The 25836-nt window shown below is 41.9% G+C and overlaps 1 protein-coding gene across 1 annotated transcript; it reads left to right on the top strand.

Moving 5' to 3' along the window:
* Nucleotides 1–12231: 12231 nt before the first annotated feature.
* DYRK3 (dual specificity tyrosine phosphorylation regulated kinase 3) lies at nucleotides 12232–24750 on the top strand. The gene is made up of 3 exons (XM_059049325.2): nucleotides 12232–12822; nucleotides 14682–14793; nucleotides 20392–24750. The coding sequence occupies exons 1-3, from the start codon at nucleotides 12746–12748 to the stop codon at nucleotides 21961–21963; spliced, it is 1761 nt and encodes a 586-aa protein (XP_058905308.1). The 5' UTR covers nucleotides 12232–12745; the 3' UTR covers nucleotides 21964–24750.
* The last annotated feature ends 1086 nt before the right edge of the window (nucleotides 24751–25836 follow it).

The following is a 25836-nucleotide window of genomic DNA, read 5'->3' as shown; positions in this document are numbered from 1 at the left end:
CAGGCAGTCAAAGGACTGGGCTCTATTTTTTAAAAAAAAATATTTATTTGTTTATTTGGCTGCACTGGGTCTTAGTTGTGGCACACGGGATCTTCGCTGCCGCATGCAGGATCTTCATTGTGCTGTGCAGGATCTTTTAGTTGCAGCATGTAGGATCTAGTTCCCTGACCAGGGATTGAACCCAGGCCCCCTGCATTGGGAGCATGGAGTCTTAACCACTGGACCACCAGGGAAGCCCCAGGACTGGGCTTTAGATTCAAGCAGACCAAAGTTTGAATTCCAGTTCACCACTGTCAACTGAAAAAAAGTACACAACGTGAGAGTTGTGATTAAGTTTTATCTGGGGCAAAATGAAGACTATATCCCAAGAGACAGCCTCTGAGACAACGCTGAGGAACCGCTCTGAAGAAGTAAGGGGGGAGGTCAGTATATATGTGATTTTGGTGAAGGAGGATACGTGCAGTCCAGCACACATTTTGGTAGAGGGTTGCTGCTAGTCACAAGGAACAAATGCCTCCATTAATGATTTTAGTGCTTTTCTAGATACGAGAAGATGCAAGAAATTGGGTTGGTAAAATCTCCTAAAAATATCTATGTGAAGGCCTGTTCTGACAGTTTTTCCCAGAGCACAGAGTGCCTCATCCCTGATCTCTCCCCTGAACTCCTTTCAGGGTGTGTTGAAGGTCAGCCACTGTAGTGGCTAGTGACTTCATTCTTGTGGTGCCAGATGGCAAGTGACAATTTTTAGTTGGCAGTGCCCGATCATGGTCATAAATTCGACCATGGTTTGGGAGGCACTTCATGACCATCTTGTCCCAGAGTGGTAGGACATTCCTGCGTCAGGTGAGGATTTCGTCGATAGGCAACTCAATGTGCTGTTACTGGACTAGGCCCTATTAATAGTAGCCAAAAGTCTCTGGACCACAAGATAGTCTTACTAGTCTGTTATGGTCCAGGAAATGATTCCCTCTTGTTGCCTTTTCCCATATCTAGAGTTACACTATTACGATCATTGATCTGATATAGAACTATATATCTGGTCAACTGCTTCAAGTTCACCTAGTCATCATTTTATCAAAGGCTCAGTCACACATTTGATAATGCAAAAAACAACAATTTTCGGGCTTCCCTGGTAGCACAGTGGTTAAGAATCCACCTGCCAATGCAGGGGACATGGGTTCGAGCCCTGGTCTGGGAAGATACCACATGCCACGGAGCGACTAAGCCTGTGCGCCACAACTACTGAGCCAGCGCTCTAGAGCCCGCGTGCCACAACTACTGAAGCCTGTGCAACTCAACAAGAGAAGCCACCGCAATGAGAGGCCTGTGCACTGCAATGAAGAGTAGCCCCGGCTCGCCGCAACTAGAGAAAGCCTGCGAGCAATGACAAAGACCCAACACAGCCAAAAATAAATAAATTAAATAAATAAATTTATTTTTAAAAAAACGATTTTGTAAAACAGGCAAAATACAAATGATATAGCTAGTAGTATTAGTAAGGTTATAAGTAAGAATTTAAGCCTAGAACTTCTATTAGGTGTGGCCCAGTATATCCCCAGGTCATCTGACTTAGTCTGTTCTATATCAATTCTTATCTTTAAAGGAAATTATATATTGGTATTGTTTATAAGGCACCCGACCCAATTTCCTACTGTTATTGGCTGGTTATCCTTAATATGATTTAATATACTGAAGGAGCCTTTAAACTTGAGCATAGCCTGGTGTTAACCACATAGATACATACCATAACTGTGGGAGGTTTCCTTGTCATAAACAGGAGGTTATGTTTTTTGACTGAGATTCAGCTTGGTGTTCTGATTGAGCTTGAGTGACCCTAAAAGAAAATTCGTATTTATGGTCAGAGTTGGAGCAGGTATTATTAATTGGCCAAGTGATGGATCCCACCTAGTAATACCAATAGTGGCCTAAAGAGAACTATAATTTCTTTCTTCTAGAATAAATTTCCTAAGGTCTATCCAATTAGAGCCTTGGAGTGGAGAAATCCACCAAAGTAACACAGAACTGGGTATAGGTAATTAGCCATAAAGCCAACAATTGGATTAACTTTAAACTCAAGTATAAGATTGTAAAATACATTTGGTTCATAAGCAAAGTTGTGAGCAATAATCAAAGTAATTGGTATACAGGCCTGGTCCAGCATCTTGGGTCAGATGTCTATTTCAGATGTCATCTTCTTCTTATCCTAGTCTGGAAGTTTCTCCTCTGTTTGAGTCTTGTTTTAAGGTGATTTTAAGGTCAGCAATCCTCTCTATAGGCCAGTCCGGTGCAGGGGCCCTTTCTAAGTGGAAACATTAATCCAAGAGTCAATTCCCTTCAGTTTCGCTGTGCATGAGCTAGTTAAGAGTACCTGATAAGGGTCTTTCCATCTAGGTTGGAGATAGTCCTTTAAAGATGTCTTTTCTAGTATGCATAATCCCTGGCTACAGGTCATGAGGCATCTGATATTCATCCAAAGATAGATTACTGAGATAAACTTCAGAAACAAATTAGAGTGTCCTTTTAATCATTCAATTAGGGCTTCCCTGGTGGCACAGTGGTTGAGAATTCGCCTGCCAATGCAGGGGACATGGGCATCATGCCCTGGTCTGGGAAGATGACACATGCCGCGGAACGGAACGGCTGGGCCCGTGAGCCATGGCCGCTGAGCCTGTGCATCCAGAGCCTGTGCTCCACAACGGGAGGGGCCACAACAGTGAGAGGCCCGCATACCACAAAAAAAAAAAAAAAAAAAAAAAATTCAATTAAACTTTACAATAATATAACATAATAGCAAGGAGCCGAATCAGAAGTGAGGCTTAGGCAGTAAATACAGACCTCAATTAACAAAACTAGAATTTAATATCCACCAAAACATAAATTTTTTCTCTCTAAAATTACCCTCATTTTTACCAAATATAGCCAAATTAAGATTAATTTGTTTGCATATTAAGTCTAATTTTAATAAACTTGGCCTGATTACTTAGGTAAGTGGAACTGATCATATAGGGTCTTTTATATTGGTTGTTGGGAACTTTTCATAAGGAGTCTCGGACTGAATTTTTTTTTTTTAAAAAAGCCTTCTCAGGGACTTCCCTGGTGGTCCAGTGGTAAGAAATCCGCCTTCCAATGCAGGGGACAGGGGTTTGATCCCTGGTTGCGGAACTAAGATCCCACATGCCACAGGGCAACTAAGCCTGTGTACCACAACTACTGAGCCTGCATGCCACAACTAGAGTGAGAAAGCCCGCATACCACAACTAGAGAGAAGCCTGTGTGCTGCAACTAGAGAGAAGCCCTTGTGTTGCAACGAAGACCCAGCACAGCCAAAAAAATAAAGAAAATAAAGTAAATAAATATTTAAAAAAATAAAAAGGCCTCAAGGGCAAGGAAAGCAATGTCAAAGGCTTGTCACAGATTTTGCCTTACAGATTTGGGTGAATTCCTCCCTTTTCAAGATCCCCACAATATCACCAGCCAGGAGGTTGCCTTCCTTATTTACCTGATAAGGCTACTGGGAACCTATGAGTTTCCAATTTCTGGAGGAATCAGGTAGACAGAAAAGATAAATGTTTCAATTCTGTTTACAGAGGTATAACTTACCAAATTGCTGTAAGTCATAATTAGCTTGAGGGAAGGGTCTGCTTATATCTGGAAAACACAGATTAAAAGCCAGTAATGTTTTAGACAGAAACCATAAAAATTATAACCACATTCATCAGTCAGTTCACTCAGTTTCTGTTAATAGTTTCATGAAGCCATCCGGTTTTCCACTAGAATTTTAAAATTTCTTACCCAGTTCAGCAGTATGATCTGAAAGTTATCAGAAACCTGTACTTGTCCAAAAGTCCTTGCTATGAATCTTCTTGAAGAGGAAGCATTTTTGCAAAGGCATAAGTGTAAGACAATAACTGTCTATGAATGACAAAAGACTTAAGAAGGCACAGCTAAAGACCTGATTACAATGCTATTGACAAAGAAACTTGGTTACTGCTGTGACATTTTAGGATAATAACCAGAATTATGACTGATAAATTTTACCAGGACATACCAGATTTTTAGGAATTTTAGGTAATTTCTAGACTATGTATATTAATAATATTTACCCATACAGTACAACCTAAGAAGATTTATTATTCATTTGACAATAGTTCCCATGTAATTTAACATACCAAATGAACCTAATTAGTTTAATACCTCTCTTTGGGATGTTTCAGGGAGCCCTTTGAAGCTAGCTAGATGTCAAAGTTAGCTAGAGGTCAAAGGAAGTTCATTAGAATTTGATTTGAGAACTTTGTCAAAAAATATCAAAAAGATTTTAAAACTCTTGGTCAAATAGGATCATAGGTCACTGTGAAACAATGCTTATCCACTTAACCAAAATGACAAAAAGATTTCAAAGGCAATTACAGACAGTTATAACATATTACCAGTTAATGGTAAAAGAAACTTTACAATCTGTTATCAAAAGTGGATCAATACTCTAAGAAAACTTTGTCATATTAACAGAGAGAAAAACCAAATTCAGGTTTTGCACCAGCTTATTTCTAAAATTCATTTACTCAATTAAATTTATTCTAAACTTAGCCAATCCTGACCATGCACAGAACTCTTTTCTCAGGATTCCTTTTCCATAAACCTTCTGTAACTTTCTGTATCCATACTAGTTTGTCCCAGCTCTAGGACAAAATTACTTTTTTTCCCCTTAAAAAAATGCAATTCCATTCCTCATACCTTCTTTTACTGAAAACACACATCCTACTTTGCCATTATACACTGACATGTTTCCTTTATTATTTCTAGTAGCTTTAAGTACATATTTAAATTAGAATTCACAACTCTTAAAACCTTACTTTCTAGTGAAGACTAAGAAGTATGCAATTATGAACTGTTTTTTACATTTTCATTCTGTAGATTGGCAAACATAAATACCAGTAATAATTTCTAAAAAACATGTTTTTTAATAGAAAATATCTCAGTGTGGCACCAGACATGTTTATTAATAGTACTTAATGCCTTTAGTTTCCCTGTAAAAGGAAGCCAGTGTTCAGTAACTAATGTTTCATTATCTTATTTGGGAATGACCTAGTCATTCAATAAACTTCCATCATTTAACTTAATTTAGTACAACTCTAAAATTTAAAGTTGTCAAGTATCTGGAGAGAATATTTTTTTTGTTTTGTTTTTTTTTGTTTTTTTTTTTTTTTTTGCGGTATTCGGGCCTCTCACTGTTGTGGCCTCTCCCGTTGCGGAGCACAGGCTCCGGATGCGCAGGCGCAGCGGCCATGGCTCACGAGCTTAGTTGCTCCGCGGCATGTGGGATCTTCCCGGACCGGGGCACGAACCCGTGTCTCCTGCATCGGCAGGCGGATTCTCAACCACTGCGCCACCAGGGAAGCCCTGGAGAGAATATTTTTAAGTAGATATTCCTAAAACAATTTTCCTAAACAGTTCACCCAAAACCTCTTTTCTCATTTACATTTAATTTACTAATAAAAAATTTCATTATACCAAGTTATTTTTCTTGTGGACAAATTTGCAACAGATATAATAAGGTCTTATGTGACTTTTATTAAACCTAGGTACAATAAAAGTAGACTTAATGTTGATGACTCTAAGACATGTCTGTATTAATTAAATCTACAAACAAACCTTAATACCAGGTATTAATTTAATACTGAATATTTCCCAGTTCACATGAGCTTGAAATTCATTCTGGATAGTTTCCTTTTATATTTCTGAGAATTTTTATAAATGGTTAATTTCCTTTAAGCCAATTAAGTAGAGTTCATTTACAAATTAATAATAATACCATCCAAAGGTAAAGACATATGTGCACACATAGACATATAGACAGACACAATCAGAGATCTCATAGTTTTATTTTAAAACTTAGTCATGAATCAGGTGTTACAATATAAAACTCACTAGTTTATAACAGTTAGAATAAGTCAAATTTCAAAAGGCTTCTTTCCTCCCTTTTTCTCTCCTCAGTCTCTGGAATTAGAGATGGTCTAGATAACTGTTCCTGAGAGGCCTGGTCTGAAGGCACAGGGAGAGAAAAGCATGTTCTCCTAGAAGGACCTGTTCCGTCAAGGGTCAGAATTCTGAAACGATGTTTTATTAAGCCAGCTTTCTCTAACAACTGCATACGCAATAAAAGAGCCCATATTGGCTATTTTCAGGGCAAAGTTTTCCTTTAATTCCAAATAAGTAAGTACTTATAAAATATAAGTTTTGTACATACATAAACCTGGCGAGGGTGTTAGTCAGAGGCTGGCTTTCTGAGGCTCCTCATTTCTCTGTTTGAGAGGCTCTATTTCCCATTTTTTTTTTTTTTTTAATTTTAAGTTAAAATTTATATTTGGAGTCTATTTCCCATTTTAAAGTTGAATTTGTCTGGGGTAAAACTTACTAATGAAATTGTGTGATGGGTCAGTGTGCTGCTTGTGAGTTTAACTCCTCTAGGCACCACCCTAGAGTCGTTTCAGCCCTCTTATGTGGCTCAGTTTCACCCTTCGGTGGTCTAAGACCACTGTGAGTGCTCGGATCACTGAATGGCCAATTCTTATACATGATTCCTGGATGAGCAAGTCTTTTAATTAATGTGTGGATTTCCCTGTGGCACCATTGCATGGTATGAGGACTCTGCTTCCACCACTCCCGTACATATCTCAGTTGCCTGAGAAACCTCTAACTGACCAAGAGGGGTCTTGTCCCTCTTCTTTGGAGCAAAGGTCTCATGTAATATCTCCACTTTTATCCTGACAAATTCTATTAAGGCAGCCGAATTGAGGAAAAGAGTCAGATCAGCTTCTTACCAAACTACTCAGCCCAGACCACTCAGTGTCTTTAAACTGAGCAAACCCCATTGTTTTTCAGCCAGCCCACCCCCGCCCACCCCAGAATCTCTCAACAGGGAGGCCAGGTACCTGTTATACACCGCCAAATAAAACTCAGGATCATCACCCCATACAGGAGATCCAAGAACCAGGAGAGACTCACCCAAATTCGTCTGGACTCTCCAAGGAGGTGGATGGGCACAAGAGGTCTCTGCTGGTATCAATGTTCCAGTTCCTCCTAGAGTTCAGGTAAAGGAGAGAAGTCTGCTCTGCATCCCTTCATGGTCGCCAAAACTGTCGACTGGAAAAATATGCACAACATGAGAGTTGTGAATTGTTTTATTTGGGGCGAATGAGGACTATAGCCCAGAAGACAACCTCTCAGATAACTTTGATGAACTGCTCTGAAGAGGTAAGGGCGGAGGTCAGTATATATGTGATTTTGGTGAAGAGGGATACATGCAGTCAAGCACACATTTTGGCAGAAGGTTGTTGCTAGTCATGAGGAGCAGATGTCTCCATTTATGATTTTAGTGATTCTCTAGATATGAGAAGATGCAAGAAACTGGGCTCATAAAATCTTCTGAAAATACCCAACTATCTGAAGGCCTGTTCTGCCAATTTTTCCCAGAGCACAGAATGCCTCATTCCTGATCTCTACCCTAAACTCTTTTCAGGGTGTGTTGAAGGTCAGCAACTGCAGTGGCTTGAGACTTCATTTTTGTAGAGCCAGATGGCAAGTGACAATTTTTAGCTGGCACCACACACCAGCTGGGTGAACTTGGAGAAGTTGTTAATCTTTGAGAATGTTTCCTGAATTGTAGAATAGGGATAATACCTATCTCACAGGACTGTTACAAGTTTTAAATGAGAAAATATATGTAAAGCACTTCTGATGGTACCTGGAACATGAAAGACTTAATAAATGGTAATTAGGGACTTCCCTGGTGGTCCAGTGGGTAAGACTCTGTTCTCCCAATGCAGGGGGCCAGCTTCTATCCCTGGTCAGAGAACTAGGTCTTGCATGCATGCTGCAACTAAAAGTCTGCATACGTAACTAAAGATCCCACAAGCCTCAGCGAAGATCCTGCGTGCCACAGCTAAGACCTGAGGCAGCCTAAATAAATAAATAAATAAATAAATTTTTTAAAAATGGTAATTATATTAGAAAGAGTCCTGGTTAGGTTTTAAAACTTCAGAAACATGGTTTCATATGGCCCCTCAGTTCTGTCAGTGGAACTGGTCATGCCGACTTGGGAAGAGTAAGTGAGAAGAGGTGATAGATATTTTGGGAAAAGATAAATATTTCTGGGGTTAGGGATTAATAAGGACAAACTTCAGGATTTAGGAGATATAGAACCAAGTGTCTACAGTACTGGAAGAAGCATAGGTATTTTATTTGTTTTGTTGTCGTTGTTTTCAAGATTCAGAAGCATTAATGGGGCAACTTTCAAAGCTTGGGGAAGAGAGAGAGAGGGAAGAAGTACAGGAAGTGAAACCTTGCAGGACCCTGTGGGGCCCTCCAATGTATAACTCCTTTCCATGTCCCCTGTTTCTTATCTGTAGGAAATAGTCTTCATTCAGCCTCCTTGACCTTTCCTGAGTTCCAAAGGGCAGATTCAAACAGTTGCTTATCAGGCAAGGGAAGGATTGCAGAAAGAAAGGAGGAGCAATCAAGAAACAGTAGTGCAGCATGGGGCAGGTTCCTGGTTCATCTTCAAGGAATACACATAACAATATATGTTTGAGTTTTTCTGCAGAAACTAAGTCCCCCTCCCAGGTAGAGGATGGTAACTTCAGGCTAAGCACTAGATTCTGGGAACACCACACTGTTACCTCACCACCAATCAGAAGTCTGTACAAGGTAGAAGATAATGAAGACTCTGACCCCCTCCCCAAATGATTCTCCTTTTAAAAACTTTCATGGTCCAGCAGAATCTCTGGAGTTGGTTTTTGGACACAAGTCTGCCTTCTCCCCAGGTTTTCAGCCTCCTGAATAAATCAACCTTTCCTTTCCAACCAACACTTGCCTCTCAAGTATGGGCTTTCGAGTGGTGAACAGCTGAACCTGAGTTTGGTAACAGAAGTCCATGAGGTTCAGAAGAGAGACAGCTTTCTTTCTTTCTTTTTTTTTTTGTTGGGGTTTTAAATTTTATTTACTTGAGCCCAGCCGCTCCGTGGCATGAACGCGCGTCCCCTGCATCAGCAGGCGGAGTCTCAACCACTGCACCACCAGGGAAGCCCAACAGCTTTCTGAAACTTCAGAAAAATGACATGGCTTTAGTGTTTCAGTGAGTTAAATCTGTTTCTGAAAATAGCTATACATGTTTCTGGAGCTCAGGTGAACTTGAGGTCGACATAGCTTGGGGAAAATGGTGAGTTTCATAGGTTCTCTCTAAATGATTTTTTTTAAATGCATCCCAATTTTGTGATTAATATGGTATCCTATGCATTATGGCACATCATGCTGCAAAGAATAATTTATAGTTATTGAAAAGAATTTAAACTTAACCCACCAACAGGTGTTTCATCACAAAATTCCAGGTGCATGTGGCCATAAGAATATTTTCTTACTCTATACATTTGAATCTGTTATAATCACATTCTGAATGTTCTGATGATTTTTTTTTTTTTTTTTTTTTTTTTTTTTTCTGGTATACAGGCCTCTCACTGTTGTGGCCTCTCCCGTTGCGGAGCACAGGCTCAGCGGCCATGGCTCACGGGCCCAGCCGCTCTGCGGCATGTGGGATCTTCCCGGACCGGGGCACGAACCCGTGTCCCCTGCATCGGCAGGCGGATTCTCAACCACTGCGCCACCAGGGAAGCCCCTCTGATGATTTTTGAAGACCTGGAATAGTTCCATTTTTCTTGTTCATTTTTTTAGGGGTTCCTTATTTTGCAGATATATTAGAACTGGCTTCAACAAGCAAGCAGATATCTTATATGATATTTGGCTAATCCACGATAGGTAAATCTGGCTTTAGCTGCACTGAGAGAGACAATGGAAATTTTGAACTACTCTTGAGTGGGGCTAGGGAGCATAAGCAGACAGGGTAGGGGATCCTTGGAGAAAAAGAACCAGGCATGGCTTTCTTGACAGAAGCCATTTTGTTACCTAAGCCTGGCCACAATGCTTGCCCTTGAACAGATCTCAGTAATTAATGATCTTAAGGGAAGAAAAGAATGCAGAAACATTGCCTGCTATTAGGCAAGAGAAGTTCTAAAGAGTCCCAGTTCTCTTTCAATGGCAAAGATTAGCCTGAAGTGCTCAGCTACCAGATCAACTGGAACCTAAGGGATAATGATGTTGACGTTTTATGAACTTCATGACTTCAATCAACTGAAGCTTGAACTCTGTCTACCACCCAAGCCCTTTCATGAATATGCTTAAAACGTCTTCAGTTTTACAGTTCTGGGAGACACTGCTTTGGGAAAGATCCCCAAGGTTCTCCTTACTTGCTGCAAGTAATAAATCCTTCCTTCTCTCACGCTTTGACTTCGTTGCGTCTTTTGGCTCAACACCCACCAAGAGGCAAACCCAGTTTTTTGGTAACGGGAAGGGAAGAAAGCGCATAAATGATGTAGAAGCTGCTCAGGAGCTGGAGCGCACAGGGTAGCAGTTCAGCTGGGGTGTGGAGGTTCCTGCTACATCCCTCATTGGGCTTTAATCCAGCCACACTGTTATGAAACAGGGGCTCTTTGAAGAAATTACTTGGGTCACTAAGGTCGGAGACTCATGAAGTGCCAGCACCCTCGTGTAATCCTCCCTCCCGTGACCTTGGGATCAATAGCCTAAAGACAAAGGAGGCCTCTGTGCTTCCCACCTCAGGGGCAGGAAGGGGAGCAGGATGCTTCAAGGTGGCTTACATAGCTATGTCTTAAAACAGACTTGGAGAGAGCAGTGATTCAGAAGGAGGTAAGAAAACTTGTGGGGGCAAGTCCTATCGAAACGTTTAGTGCAGTAAAGTGGTCTGAGGGGTCCATATAAGTACTAAGGACAATGATAACTTAATACAATTTTGCAACCTTAGAGCTGGAAAGGACCTCAGCAACATTCTAGACCAAATCTTTCGCTGCCATGGAACTCTTCCTTCAAACAAAATCTTCCATAGGAGTCTAAGTACAAACCCACATGAAAGCAGGATTGTTCTGTTTGGGAAAGGGTCGGGGAGGCGCTGGGCGAGGTTAGGAAAAAAAATCTTATTCATAAGATTAGAAAAAAATTTTAAATTATCATGGAAGAAAATCTTTGGGGCTTCCCTGGTGGCGCAGTGGTTGAGAGTCCGCCTGCCGATGCAGGGGACACGGGTTGGTGCCAAGGTCTGGGAAGATCCCACATGCCGCGGAGCGGCTGGGCCCGTGAGCCATGGCAGCTGAGCCTGCGCGTCCGGAGCCTGTCCTCCGCAATGGGAGAGGCCACAGCGGTGAGAGTCCCGCGTACCGCAACAACAACAACAAAAATCTTTGAATTTATATTTGTATCATAGGCTAAAGAAAACATCGATTGCAAAGAGTAAAGTTCCCTAAACTGACACATTATTAATTTATAAAGTGAAGAGCCTTTGGATTTTAAGGGCATTTTTACTAAAGCCATGAGAACAGGGACTATGACTTTTAGTCACACGGAAATGAGCCTTGGATGGAAATTTTCAGGTTTATGGACTATGTTTTGCAGGCTTGGGGCAATGAGTCCCCAAGCCCCACCAGGTGTCGCCCGTGTTCTGCATTTCCATAACGTTTAGTTCTCTCCTCGAGGGTCAGACAGCCTGCCTCGTGTTTTGTAGGTTTAGATAATCCGACTGGCTGTTACACTCAAGAAAACAACACTTGTGTTCTTCTGTTTTAACCTCCTTCCCTTTCACTTTCGTTCCAACTATCCAAATCCGCTTTACCTTGGTGTTGCCGAGGCATCTTAACTTTTCAGAAAAGTAAAGGGAAAAACCCCACCCATTCCAAGGAAGAAGACAGGAAGAGCCTTCTTTCCAGGGCGTCTAGTGCAGCAGAACGGGGGCTGGGAATTTGGAGACATTTAGTTCAGGCTTCGCCAACCACATGATCTCCTCTGGCCTCAGTTTCCTCATCCTTAAAATGGCTCTGAGCCCTACCATCCGTGGCATCCCATTGCAGGGGAGTCAGACATACCTCAGCTTAAATTCTGGATCCTAGTTAAATCTGTATAAAAGAGGGCTGTCATCTGGTATGGTTACCGAGGTTAAATGAAAATATTCGTGGCGCCGGTGGTGTCACAAAATGGGTTTATTATTATTAGTTTCCTTTGTTGACTCATTACCCTCCGGAGGGACGCCCCTCAGTGGAGAAGTCTGAGAAATTATCCATGTCTTTCGTTCTTATTTTATTCATATTCAAGAGAGGTTTTAGAATTCTAGGCTGCAACTTGCTAAGAGATGGCTGACCGTGAGGTGCCGGCTGCCACTTCTGGCAGAAATCGGGGGCTGCTATTTCACAAACCCTCCGTCATGGCCTTTCTCCCTCCCCAGCCGCGACCCTCAGACCTCAGCCAGCGACCAGAGAACCTCAGGCGGCGGCGGGTTCCGAGCCTCCAGCCTCCCATCTTCCCGAGCCAGAGAGAGCTTCCGAGACACGCGCCGCTCAGTGGGGAGGCCTCGGCCCCGCCCCTGTGCGTGACCGCGTAGTTGCGCAGAGGCGTTTCCCGGGGCGTGCCGCGGTTGCTAGGCGACCACACCACGCCCCTTCCCGCCCCTGCTGCTCCTCTGGCTGTTCTCGACCCCAGCCAGTTCCGAGCGAACGCGCGCGGAGCTAGCGTCTGGGAGAGAGTTACCGAGGAAACGTCGCGGACCGGGAGGCAACCGCCCCAGAGCAGGTGGACGCTGCTCGCCTGACCGTCCGACCGCCGCCCCTCCCTCCGGGGGGTCCCGAGCTGAAGGATGGGAGGCACAGCTCGCGGGCCCGGGCGGAAGGATGCGGGGCCGCCAGGAGCCGGACTCCCGCCCCAGCAACGGAGGTAACGGCGCCGGGGGATAACGGACTGGGGAGTCTGAGTGAGCCGCTGCAGCTGGCAGGCGAGGTCGGGGGGCGTGGATGGACTGAGCTGCAGGTTGAGCGAGCCCCCAATAAGGAAGGACGAGGGAAGGGGTCTGACTCCCTCCCCGGGACTGGCCCACCCTCTTCCTCTCCATCAGCTCCCCTGCCCCCAGCCCAGCGCGGGAGGGGGCTAGAGCGGAGTTAGGGAAAGAAGAATTCCCACCCTGGGGATTATTTCTGAAGTCCTAGATCGGAGGTATATGGTAAGGAACTCTGAGAAGCTGGGATTGTTTGTGGGGCTTTTTAGCAAACTGGGGGAGACAGGGAGCAATACCTTTTCAAAGAAGCCCTGTTGCTCAGAGCAGATAACCAAGGGTTTTGCTGTGAGGGGTGTAGCTCTGCTGAGTAGGGCTTTCTGTGGATCATGTTTTGAGAGATTCTCCACCTTGCATTGTATTTTACACCTTAGTGGAGAGTAGGGACCACCTGCCCACTTCATTTGCATGGAGACTACCTTTGGGTAATTTCCTTTGGCTATTTATAGGAAATCTTGTAGGTGTTTAGTCTGTCTTTTTCTCTGTAAATGTGGACGTCTGTCCCATTTTGTTTGTTTTATTCATGCTGTTGGCAAAGAATTAGTCACATCCAGAATTTTTGGTTCTTGTCAATGAAGCAGTTCCCATTAAAGGTATAATTTTATCAGAATGCAAGCATGTTTTTAAAAAAGAGAACATTCCAAAAATATTTGTAGTGGGTTTTCTGTTTGGTTTTGGGTTTTTTTTTTTCTCTTTGTATTCCTATAACACATCAATTAAGAAAACTCTAGAAGTAATTTTACAAAACAGTTTTTATAAGCCACTAAAATATTCCAGCATAGTTTTAAAGATTAAAAAAAATTCTTCCCTTGCAGCTGGCTCATTATCATTGTATTCATAGTATATCATGTAAAAATGATACAATGAAATGCTGATGTGTGTTACTGGGAAATCCATGTTCTTGGTGGCAGATGAAATACATTATTCAGAGCCATCTTGTGGATTAAATAAATCCTCTCCGTCTTTTGTGTTCCCTTACAGCGGTGGAGGCACAGTGTTAGAGAGCCGAGAAATGATCATTTGGCATTTAGTTTCCACCATCTACCAGAAAATTAAGTGGGTAAAGATGTGAAATCCAGTACATTTTGTAATTTAAAGAATCCCTATAGTATTTGCTGTAGAATCCACTGTATTTTTCTACAAGTTAGATAGATGTTAAGTAGGAAAGTAAATAAATAAATAAGGAGAAAACAGCCCTAAGAAGGCCTTTTGTTTCTTGCTTGTGAGACCCAGAAGTGCATAGACTGGAACTACTCTTCTCTTTACAACATGTGGCCAACGGCTCAGAGAGGAAGGTAGAGTAGCCAGTGGTAGAGCTGAGATTAGAATCCAAGACTCCGACTTGAAAATACAGTTCTCTGTCTTGTTTGTTCTGGTTAGCTTTTAGGCTTCAGATTTCAACTAGCCTTCGTTTTCAAGTAGTAAGTTAAATGAGATTCTTTTGATAGTCCCTGTTGTTAACAACATTCAGAAAGTAAGACTTACTTTAACGATTTCAAAATATAAACCTAGAAATGCTGTCCTTTCTTTAAAAATAAAAAAAGGAGGAAAAGTTGGGTTTCCTCTCTTCCTCTGCCAAATACCCCTGTGGTGTGTATTCAGCGCCAAAATGCAGTGTGGACATTTGTTTGTATTAATTATTCTTTGTAGCAGATATGAAGCAGTTAAGGCACAAGGTGTTTTGGAAATATAAATTTATGTACTTCAGTTACTGACAGATTTTATCTGTAATCCTTTCTACTAGATTGGGTGATGGTGTCTATGATACCTTCATGATGATAGATGAAACCAAATGCCCACCCTGTTCAAATGCACTCTGCAATCCTTCTGAACCACCTCTACCCAGAAGACTAAATGTAAGTAAATGAAGTAATTCTTTGAGCTCTAATGGGCCTGAAAAGGAGGAAGTGCTACTTTAAATGGTCAAGGTACAGTTACATCTCACTGGTAACCCAGGCTCTTTTTTATTCACTTTTGTTTTCTCTGGACTTTGAAATAACAATTTCTGTGGTCCAAGTTCAGCTTTTCAGAATGATTTTGATTTGGAGCCCACCTATTCCTTTCAATCACTGGGGTAAATAGGGAAAAAAATGACATGCTACTTTTATCTATATAGTGGTTATTTTTTTAATAGAATGATATGTACAGTATATTATGGTGGCTCATTTTAACAAGAACAAGAAACAGAAAATACCTCTGAACTTACAGATCTGCAGATTTTCCTGCACGGTAGAAATGCAGTCCTAGCTTATTAGTATGCTTAAGAGAACCATTTTATAGATCATAAATAAAACTTGAATAATACATTTTGGTTTCGATGCATTTAACCATTTTGGAGCTTGCAGACATTTAGCTTTTGACACCGTTTTACGTTTAAGAGAATAAATTAATTCCCATTCCCTTGGCACTCATAGAGTGGTAGGGAGAGCAGGGTTTGGACAAGTTCCATGACAGGGAGAATCTATCCTGTGACTTTAAAATTGCTGCATATATCATCAATGAACAAATTGAATAATTGAGTAGACTAATTTATCAATAATTCTCCTTCATATTTCTGTTTAAGACCTAAAATTATTTCTTTGTAAAAAACTGCTTGCATTTTTCACAGTCCTTCCCAACGGTTTGTCAGCTTTTGCCATTAAAAATCAACCCCTTCACTACTTTCAAGGCTAATAATATTACAAAATACAGGCTACATATATTTGGAAGGCTGGTCACCCTATTTTTAATCTCCTTTCTGAAGTACAGTAAGTTTCCATTCTCCACAAGCTTATTTTTTTAATATGTAAAAACCTCTAAGAGCTCCAGAACCACCTATATACTCCTTGTGCTGACTATCAGATTTCGTGGTTACTTGCTGACAATTAGCACATCTCTCTGGGAAACTTTTACAGTCGGTCATCATGTGACTTAAAGTCCATTTTAACTTTACTTCAGAGTTGGCCAGTGCTAATCACCATATAGTAGGGCAATTAAATTGTATGTTTCAGGATCAAAATGAATTTTTTTACTCTATGGTATTCAGAGTAACACAGCTTGCAAAACACAAGATTTTAGATTCTAAACCAATGGTGTCTTTGTAAATTTTGCTGAAAAAAGTGCTTTTGACCTCTTAGTAACACTTATAGTTCAGTATGCCATGACTCCATTGTGAGACGCTATTGCTCATTTCACAAAGTCCTTTGGCTTCTTTGTTTATCCAAGATGCCCTTACATTCTTGTTGTAAACTATAAATCATCTGCTCATAGGCTTTTATTGGGTTAGCTTTGTGTTGCAGAGATTTAGGGTTGAGAGCGAGGGAGAGGGTGGTGTTCTATATCTGGACGAGAAGGATATTCCTTTTCTGAATTTCTCAACAAGATCTTTAAGACTTGATTAACACAGTTGAAGATTCTATTTGAAATGTCAAGAGTGCTCCAAATTGATCAGCTCGGTGCTTCGTGACCACCTAGAGGGATGGGATAGGGAGGATGGGAGGGAGACGCAAGAGGGAAGACATATGGGGACATATGTATATGTATAGCTGATTCACTTTGTTATAAAGCAGAAACTAACACACCATTGTAAAGTAATTATACTCCAATACAGGGGTGTTAAAGAAAAAAAAAAGAGTGCTCCAAATTAACAATGTATATGAAGCATTCTTAAATAAAACATGATTAATCTGGCATTATTTGTCTCTCTGGATATAATTACATAGTTAAAATATTTGAAGTCGATTGCAGACGTTGGTCAGTTATTGTGATTATAACCCTAGACTAGAAATATATAGTGCTTTGTAACTACTTTAACATGTGTGAAAATTGTAGATTCTCCTAGAACAATGGAAGGAAGATTTTATTTATAGCACAGCAGACTTGATACATAATTGATTCAGACCAGTATTTGAGTTATTACAGGAAAGGAAAGAAAGCTAAGGTGAGAACCCCTCCCTGTGTGGAAAAATTCCTTTCTGGAATTCTTCAGATTCATTGGAGGTTCAAACCTTGACAGTCCACAGGGGACTAGACCTGAAGTGTCTTGTTCTGTTCTGGGAGCCACACTTGCAGAGAGACATAACGTGCAGCCCATGTTGAGAACGTGAATAGGATATAGTAAGGCAGCCTGACCCAAGCTGTGTGAGGTGGAGGATGCGATGGGGATGGTGGGCCTAGAGAAAAAATAGTGAAGGCAGGACAGCCCCTTTTAGGTATCTGAAGGGCTTTACCATGGAAATTTGGACACTCCTGTGTAGTTCCGGAGGGCAAAATAAGACTTAATTTGCAGAGAGAGAGATTTAGGCTCACTTTAAGGAAAAACCATGAGTCAGGAAATCCAAATGACATCCTTAATCTTATTGTAATAGTTCTGTGGAAATTAAATTTCTGTTCTTATTAACATTCTGTACCTGACACCCTCTCTTTATCACAAACAGAAATGAAGACCTCCAGAGCCAGCACAGCCTTACATGTAGGCAGAGTAGGTGAAATACCCAGGGGTGGACCCTGGACCACAGTACCTTTCCTCCCAGCTTGTCATTGATGACTGCGGGTCCTAGAGAGTCATTCCCTTGGGTTAAGGCATTGATCTTGTTAAAGGTCAAATATTTCTGGAGAGATAACCCATTAAATTGCCTGGCAAGTTGAAAGGAGGTTTTATGTGGGGGAGAAAGTGGGTGAGGTGTTTCCATGCATCCTAAGGGAAGGCTGATTGTGCAGAAGGCATAGTTAATGCCAGATGTCTGGTGGAGGGAGAGTCTGGAGCTGCAGAGGAAGGCACCACAGAGAGAAAAGATAAGCTAAAAGGGGAAAGGGAGGGTGTATTGGAGTTTAAACAATATATGGAGAATTTTGCCTAATTGTTACCAGTGTTTTTAACGTTTCATAGTTTCTGAGGGTCTTTCACATATATTATTAATTATAGTTTGATTCACACAACATCCTGCAAGGAGGTATCATTATCCACATTTTAAAGATAAAGAAATTGAGGCTAAGAAACTGGGCTAAAGGTTAAGCCTACCCTGGGACCTACAGTTTTTGAGCAGTGTAGCCAGGACTCCAACCCAGGCCTTCTGACTTCACATTTCTTCAGAATGTGTCCCCAAGACTTTAGCAGTAAATATTTAGATGCATTTAGGTTAGGTAGTAAAAATTTAAGGAAAACTGGTTTAGATGCATGCAAATATTTGGTTTTGTTATGTAAATCTACCTAATACCAAATAATTATAATTCCCTAGTTCAGCCAAACCTATCTCCTAATAGATTGTGGTGCCTTGAGGTAACCTGTTTTTTGGCACTTTTATAATTGTGAACAATTAGTGCTCATGTGAATGTTAGATGGATGGATAAGACCTTTTTTTTTTCATCCCTAAAAACAGGAATGGTTATTTGACTTAATTGCTGATTAAAAAAAAATGTTGCATTATATTTACATTTTAGCAAGGTATTTAGGTTCTGTCTGCAAGCCTATTTTATTTTCTTGACTAGTGATAATTCTCTATTTTGGTATCAGAGCTCCTGGTCTGTATCTTGCCTCTTTATTTAGAAACTCAATGCCAAAGTATGGCTACCGTTGTACTGGCTGCTTTCCTTTTATGTAAGATGGTTCAGTGCCTTATTTTTGTAACTGTAGTACTATATAAATGTCTAAATTGATTAAATGACCTAAAAGAAGCAGGCAGGAACTAATGTCGTGCTTTTATAACTAAATTAGGGGCTGTCTAAAGTATGCCAACACTTAATTTTTTTTCATCCCTTTTTTGTTGTTTATATTTTCATCTTTTATATTTTTATTTATATAGGTGATGGGTCAGATGTTGTTTGCTTAGGTTATATTAAAATTCTGTTTTTTTAATGGTTGGCCACTTTGGATCATTACCTTATAATTTGTGTTATATTTTAAGAGATCATAAATATAGCTCAGAGCTTCTCTGGAATTATCTACCCCTGATCATAGAGGCTCTCAATCATACAGATCAGGGGTACAGTTCTTCAGGGTCCGTTAAGAAAAATAGTTGTTCTTGGGCTTCCCTGGTGGCACAGTGGTTGAGAATCCGCCTGCCGATGCAGGGGACATGGGTTCGTGCCCCGGTCCGGGAAGATCCCACATGCCGTGGAGCGGCTGGGCCTGTGAGCCATGGCCATGGAGCCTGTGCTCCGCAACGGGAGGGGCCGCGACAGTGAGAGGCCCACATACCGCAAAAAAAAAAAAAAAAAAAAAAAAAAAAAAAAAGTTGTTCTTTGAAGTATCCCAGACTTTTTTTTTTAAACAACAGATTGAGCCCTTTTTTTCTTCTTTCCTTCTAGCACATTCTTATATTTTTCTTAGTATTTTTTTTAGTGTTTGGCTTTTTCGTTGTCTTTCCCTCCATCGAGTTTCAAAGAATCTTATTTCATTTCAGAGGTATTTAATAAGTAGAGTTTTCTTCTGTGGGTTATTGTTCCTTGCAGGAAAAGGTGATGCCAAATCAAGTAAAAAGAGTTGTATGCCTTTGTCACCTAGGCTTTTGCTGAGGGAGACTAGTGTATGTGTCTATGAGCAAGGGAGGGAGAGAGAAAGGAGACTCTTTGTCTTTAGGAGAGTTTTACAAGAAGGACCCTGGGGCCTTAGATTCTCACTGCTATTCATCAGATACATAAAGAATTGGCCTTGGTGATCTCAAGAGTTCTCTCTGGATCCGAAATTTTGTGATTCAATGAACTGAGATAGAAAAATGCGATCATTTCTTTGGGGACCCAGGAGTAGATGATGAGGCCTTGGTTGATTCCAGGCCAAGGTCAACATTCAGCCCTACTGGAGAATAGTACAGGCACTAGGAGAACCTGGTACCAGGTTATATTAATGTTCTGGACCAAGATTCAGAAGACCTGAATCTTGGCAGGGGTCACATCCTGCCTCTGTCCCTTTATCATTTACAGAACACTTTAATATGTATTATTTTGCTCCTGGTACATGCCCTTAAGATTTGGGAAGATACTTGAAACAGTTTGTAAACGATATAGGACAGTATATATATAACAAGTGCCAGATTATGTGGTAGACTCGAAAAGCTGCAGTTAAGATGTGAGTGGAGCCATAGTTCATATGGGCTTGGAGTAGTTCTAAGTGGAAGAGGGAGGACTAGAATTGGGCTTTGAAAGAGCGTAGGATTTGAGTGGATGGGGTGAAAAGATTCTCGGTAGGAAGACATACCAGTTAGAAGGAATCTAGCATGTTTCGGGTATGGTAAGATGACCATCTTGTTTTGAACAAAGAGAGGCCTATGTAGCGGGGTTGGGGTGGCCATAGCAGTCAGGGAACCTAAGGATTAACATAACAGGAGTTTCTAGAGACTCCTGCTTTTCTTATCTCACTTTTGGGTCTTTTAACTACACAACTGGCATGTTTTGTTGTTTTGTTCAGTCAGGGGGACGATTCTTTCATTCTTCCACCATTTTTAGTGACTTTAACATAGATTCACTTCTCTTTGCCATAGATCACCACTGAGCATTTAACAAGAGATCCTACTCAGTGCTTCCTGAATGGAGGTGAGATGAAGGTAGAACAACTATTTCAAGAATTGGGCAACAGATCTGACACTTTTCAGTCAGATGGCATCAATGACTCTGAAAAATGCTCTCCTACAGTTTCTCAGGGTAAATGTTCAGATAGTTTGAATACAGTAAAATCCAGCAGTTCATCCAAAGCATCCAAAGTGGTGCCTCTGACTCCAGAACAAGCACTGAAGCAATATAAACACCACCTCACTGCTTATGAGAAGCTGGAAATCATCAATTATCCAGAAATTTACTTTGTGGGTCCAAATGCCAAAAAAAGACATGGAGTTATGGGTGGTCCCAATAATGGGGGTTATGATGATGCAGACGGGGCCTATATTCATGTGCCTCGAGACCATCTAGCTTATCGATATGAAGTGCTGAAAATTATTGGCAAGGGCAGTTTTGGGCAGGTAGCCCGGGTCTATGATCACAAACTTCGACAGTACGTGGCCCTGAAGATGGTACGCAATGAAAAGCGCTTCCATCGCCAAGCAACCGAGGAGATCCGGATTTTGGAGCATCTTAAAAAGCAGGATAAAACCGGTAGCATGAACGTTATTCATATGCTGGAAAGTTTCACGTTCCGGAACCATGTTTGCATGGCCTTTGAGTTGCTGAGCATAGACCTTTATGAGCTCATTAAAAAAAACAAGTTCCAGGGTTTTAGCATCCAGCTGGTTCGCAAGTTTGCTCAATCCATCTTGCAATCCTTGGATGCTCTCCACAAAAACAAGATCATTCACTGTGACCTGAAGCCAGAAAACATTCTCCTGAAACACCGTGGGTGCAGTGCGACTAAGGTCATTGACTTTGGGTCCAGCTGTTTTGAGTACCAGAAGCTATACACATATATCCAGTCTCGGTTCTACAGAGCTCCAGAGATCATCTTAGGAAGCCGCTACAGCACGCCCATTGACATATGGAGTTTTGGCTGCATCCTTGCAGAACTTTTAACAGGACAGCCTCTCTTCCCTGGAGAGGATGAAGGGGACCAGCTGGCCTGTATGATGGAGCTTCTAGGGATGCCACCACCAAAACTCCTGGAGCAATCCAAACGTGCCAAGTACTTTATTAACTCCAAGGGCCTACCTCGCTACTGTTCTGTGACCACTCAGGCAGATGGGAGGGTTGTGCTTGTGGGAGGTCGTTCACGGAGGGGTAAGAAGCGGGGTCCCCCAGGCAGCAAAGACTGGGGGACAGCACTGAAGGGGTGTGATGATTACTTATTCATAGAGTTTTTGAAAAGGTGTCTTCACTGGGACCCCTCTGCCCGCCTGACCCCAGCTCAAGCACTAAGACACCCTTGGATTAGCAAGTCTGTGCCCAGACCTCTCACCATTGAAAAGGTGTCAGGCAAAAGGGTAGTAAATCCTGCAAATGCTTTCCAGGGCCTGGGTTCCAAGCTGCCTCCAGTTGTAGGAATAGCCAATAAGCTTAAAGCTAACTTAATGTCAGAAACCAGTGGTAGTATACCTTTGTGCAGTGTTTTGCCAAAACTGATTAGCTAATGGACAGCTGGTGTGCTCAGAGATGATATGTGGGTATTTTTAATCATCTTGCAAACCTGAAAATGGAAAAAAAAAAAACAACCAAGCCCATTCATGGATATGTTTTTGGTAGACTAGATGTCTTTTTTTAATAAGGCAAAGCATTTTTATATGACTGTAAAAGAACTCTTGAAGGGCTAATTACCTAACCAACTTGTATTGGCCATCCTGGGATACATAGTAAAAGGCTTTTTATAGGTCAGTGCATCTTTTGTTATTATTGTCAGGTGTTCATCAACCTGTGTATTATTCTGTTGGTTTAAATCCCTTTCTCTCAAGGTAGACAATATACCAGAAAGTATATCCTGAACATTCACTTTTGGTCTCCCTCGGCATCTGTTCCAGAGGGTTAATTTGGGACATGGCTGTAGTTATAGATGAGACTCAAAGCTAGATCTCTCGTGCCAGCAACCTGTCCTGTGGACTCATGCTAGGTGAAAGGGCTCACAGCAGACTATGAGGTGGGAGAAGCTCCGGGAAGCTGTGGGTCCCCTAGGAAAGTTTTGTCACTGCTTCCAAGTGGCTTATTTCTCTGCCCTTCAATTCTGTGATGCATGGTGTTTTTATTGTATGTTGTCGTTATTATTTTTATTTATTATTATTTTGCCACTGGTTTGTTTCCTGGGCACTCAAAGCATTTTAGACATCTTACCACTTCACAAAGTACTGGTTTTAAAACAAGTCATATGCATCCCATCTCCAAGGAAGATAAAGAAGTTCTTGGCTCCAAATGACCCAGAACGTTAAAGGTAGAATCAGCCTGCAAACTGCAGTTCTGCATTTCCATGGACTCTTTCCTTATAAAAGTGATTGCTATCACATAACCCTGACTACAGCTTCATTGCTTTCTCTCCTCTTTCGAGCTATCTGCCACCTTAATGGGCCACAATTTTCTCACTTTCAGTTTAAACCGAAGACTATTCCCTAGACTGGGAGTGAGCTTCAGATATAAGAAGAAAATCCAGAAACTGGTGGTAATCCATTTCATTTTTTCTTCACTTCAACATCCTTTCTTTTTCTCTGCTGAGATTTAAACAGTGAGGGCTGGTAATAAAACTTAATTGCTAGCCAGATGCCTTATTCAGAAGGATGGTGAAAGGGACGGTAACTAACTCACTGATGCAGTTTTGTTTTCTTCCCCCCGCCGTGCCTCTACTTCCACCCTCCGCCAAAACAAGAGTCCACCCGAACTCTGTCCTGACAGTGTGTTCTTCAGAGTAGACCGTTGCTTTCTCCAACACTGTTCTCAGGACTATCCAGTTCCATTTTTATGATAGACTTTGGTCTCTACAGATTCCATAAGGTCGGAACGAGGCTGTTTTTGTTGGGCAGCACAGTCACAAAAAGAAGGAAAATGCCACGGACATGTTACTCAAGGAACTTTTGCCTTAACCAGAAGTATTCCTCACAGCACAGGCTGTGAGAACAAATGTCCAGAGCATGGCCCCAGCCTCTCAGGCACAAGGACCACAGGGCAGAGAAGGGTTCAGACTGTGACCTCAGCCTCTTAAAAGGGGGATGTCCTGGTACTTCTGGGGTCTGAGCAAGTGGACTATTGAAAGCCTTAATTATTTCCCCTAGTTTACAGAAGGCAATGGAATATGCAACTCCTTTCAGCCCCCTAACTCCTGCTGAGTGCTCTAACTTACAGAGAAGTTGTGTAAGGCTCCTGCATTATCTAGGCAGAGCATATGGCGAGGTGGCCTTTCCAGTTGTTATCTGTGTGGGAGACCTGCTCTCTTAAGCAAACTGTTGAAAGGACTGCAACCCCAGACGCATCTGCCACGTGCTGGATTTCGATGTTTGTGTTGTCAGTGAGATGTCTCCTTGGTCAGCCAGCGTTGTGTGTGACTTGGGAGAGAAGGGAGCCTGTGGCCGAGGTTGGCATGTGGTCTATTTTTGTGTAGTGAATGGACCATGAGGTTACAGAACCTGGGCCAAGCGACAGGATTATAGACAACCCATGACACTGTACAAATTCTAGAAAGCTCTGGGAGGGTGAATGGATGTGTTTATGCCTCAATTTGGCAACCTAGAGGGTGACGCAGAGCAGAGTCATTCAAGTTGGCATGACTGTCTTCTGCGGGCCGGTTCAAGTTTGGGGAGAGTGGGCTGCTCTAAAACGTGGTGGTTGCGCCGGATGGATTTGATGAGGTTTATGAGTGCGTTTCAAGTTTAGGGACAATTGTGTTTTTTAGAAGCTGTCACCCTTTTTCCAGCCACTGTCAGAGTTTTGCTTGGATCCCTGCCCAGCCATAGCACTGAATGACCAAATTGGATCAGAGTTAGTACAGAGATTCAGGATGTGTCTTACAGTTGCTGGATTGTTCTTCAGCCATTTTTGTCATTTCAATTAAACAGGTCAAGTTGGTTGACTTTTTAAAAAAATATTTAATATTATTTATTTATTTGGTTGCACAGGGTCTTAGTTGTGGCAGGAGGGCTCCCTAGTTGCAGGTCACGGGCTCCTTAGTTGTGGCTCGCCAGATCCTTAGTTTCAACGTGTGGGCTCCTTAGTTGTGGCAGGCAGGCTCCCTAGTTGCAGGTCGCGAGCTCCATAGTTGTGGCTCACCAGTTCCTTAGTTGTGGCACAGGGGCTCCTTAGTTGTGGCATGCGAATTCTTAGTTTCAGCATGCATGTGGGATCTAGTTCCCTGATCAGGGCTCAAACCTGGACCCCCTGCATTGGGAGCGCAGGGTCTTAACCACTGTGCCACCAGGGAAGTCCCACCTTCTTTTATTGATTTTTTTTTTACAGTGTGGAGTTGGAGAGAAGAATGGTACTCCAAGGTTTGTTCCTGGGTGTGGGTTTGGGGGGCTTGGAACTACATGTGTTGAATCACAGTAAATCAAGTAGTATGCAACATTATGAATGAGGAACACTCTGTATTGCTGTTTGGAAACTAGATACGAGGCTCCCAATCTCAAAAATCAATGCAGTTTTCTCCAAGGGTCAGCTATTCAGAAAATCTTGGCTTCAGTAGAAGGTCTAAGGTATATGGGCATTCAGGAGGATCTGACCAGTCTTCCAGACAGAAACATTTCCACTATTGTGACAAAGTGATGAGGGCAGTTTGGCTGGGTTGCGTTGTTCCCTGAAGTGTGTGGGTGGAATGGCTTTTGTAGTTAGAGGGCAGGGACCGGGCTGATTCAACTTTGTAAACCCCTCACTCGGGAGCAGCAGCCAACACCTTCCCCACCCTTCACTACCACCATCCTCACTCCCTCCTCATCTCACTTGGTTCCTCTGAATCTGGATCCCATGATCATGTCTCATTGGCATCCTCAATTCCCCTTGCTCCTTGCCCTTCTCACTGAACTAGCCTCATAATCCCTCAACATGGACCAATTATACATCTGGATTCTCACCTGCATTGTCCACTTTTTTGGGAAAAAATTGTTCAGTTGTGAAAATGGGCACCCCACAAAATACCAGGCAATGAACCATTGGCATTATCTCATTTGCTACCTCTGCAGGATGAGAATGATTATTATCCCCATTAACCAGATAAGAAAACTGAGGCTTGGTTAGTTCTTTTTCGATGGTAGATTTGAGGAGCATCTTGGGGAGGTAGAATTATTTATGCCTTACTTATTTGTTAGCTAAGAATAGTTGCTGCTATTTTAATTTTATAATGTCAGTGTCTTTTTGATGCCCCACCCATCTTGATTAAATTATCACTTTATTTGGTCAAGACTTTTTGGAGCCAATGAGAAGGATGACAGTAGAAACCAAAAGTGTTTGTTTTCTTTAAATCTCTGAAGGTGACAAAATCTGGAAGAGGAAATGAGGGTGAAGTCCCAAGTTTCTGATTGAGCTCTAGGAATGAGGTG

The sequence above is a fragment of the Kogia breviceps genome, chromosome 1 (assembly GCF_026419965.1).
Source record: "Kogia breviceps isolate mKogBre1 chromosome 1, mKogBre1 haplotype 1, whole genome shotgun sequence".
Classification (NCBI taxonomy): Eukaryota; Metazoa; Chordata; class Mammalia; order Artiodactyla; family Physeteridae; genus Kogia; species Kogia breviceps.
The sequence above is the reverse complement of the archived record's forward strand: the minus strand, read 5'-3'. Positions and strand labels throughout refer to the sequence as shown.

Excerpts from the sequence above, each read along its gene's own strand:
- DYRK3 (XM_059049325.2), top strand. The coding sequence starts at position 12,746 with ATGGGAGGCACAGCTCGCGGGCCCGGGCGGAAGGATGCGGGGCCGCCA. Across the intron at positions 12,823-14,681 it reads CTCCCGCCCCAGCAACGGAG|ATTGGGTGATGGTGTCTATG; the intron begins GTAACGGCGCCG and ends CCTTTCTACTAG. Across the intron at positions 14,794-20,391 it reads CTCTACCCAGAAGACTAAAT|ATCACCACTGAGCATTTAAC; the intron begins GTAAGTAAATGA and ends TCTTTGCCATAG.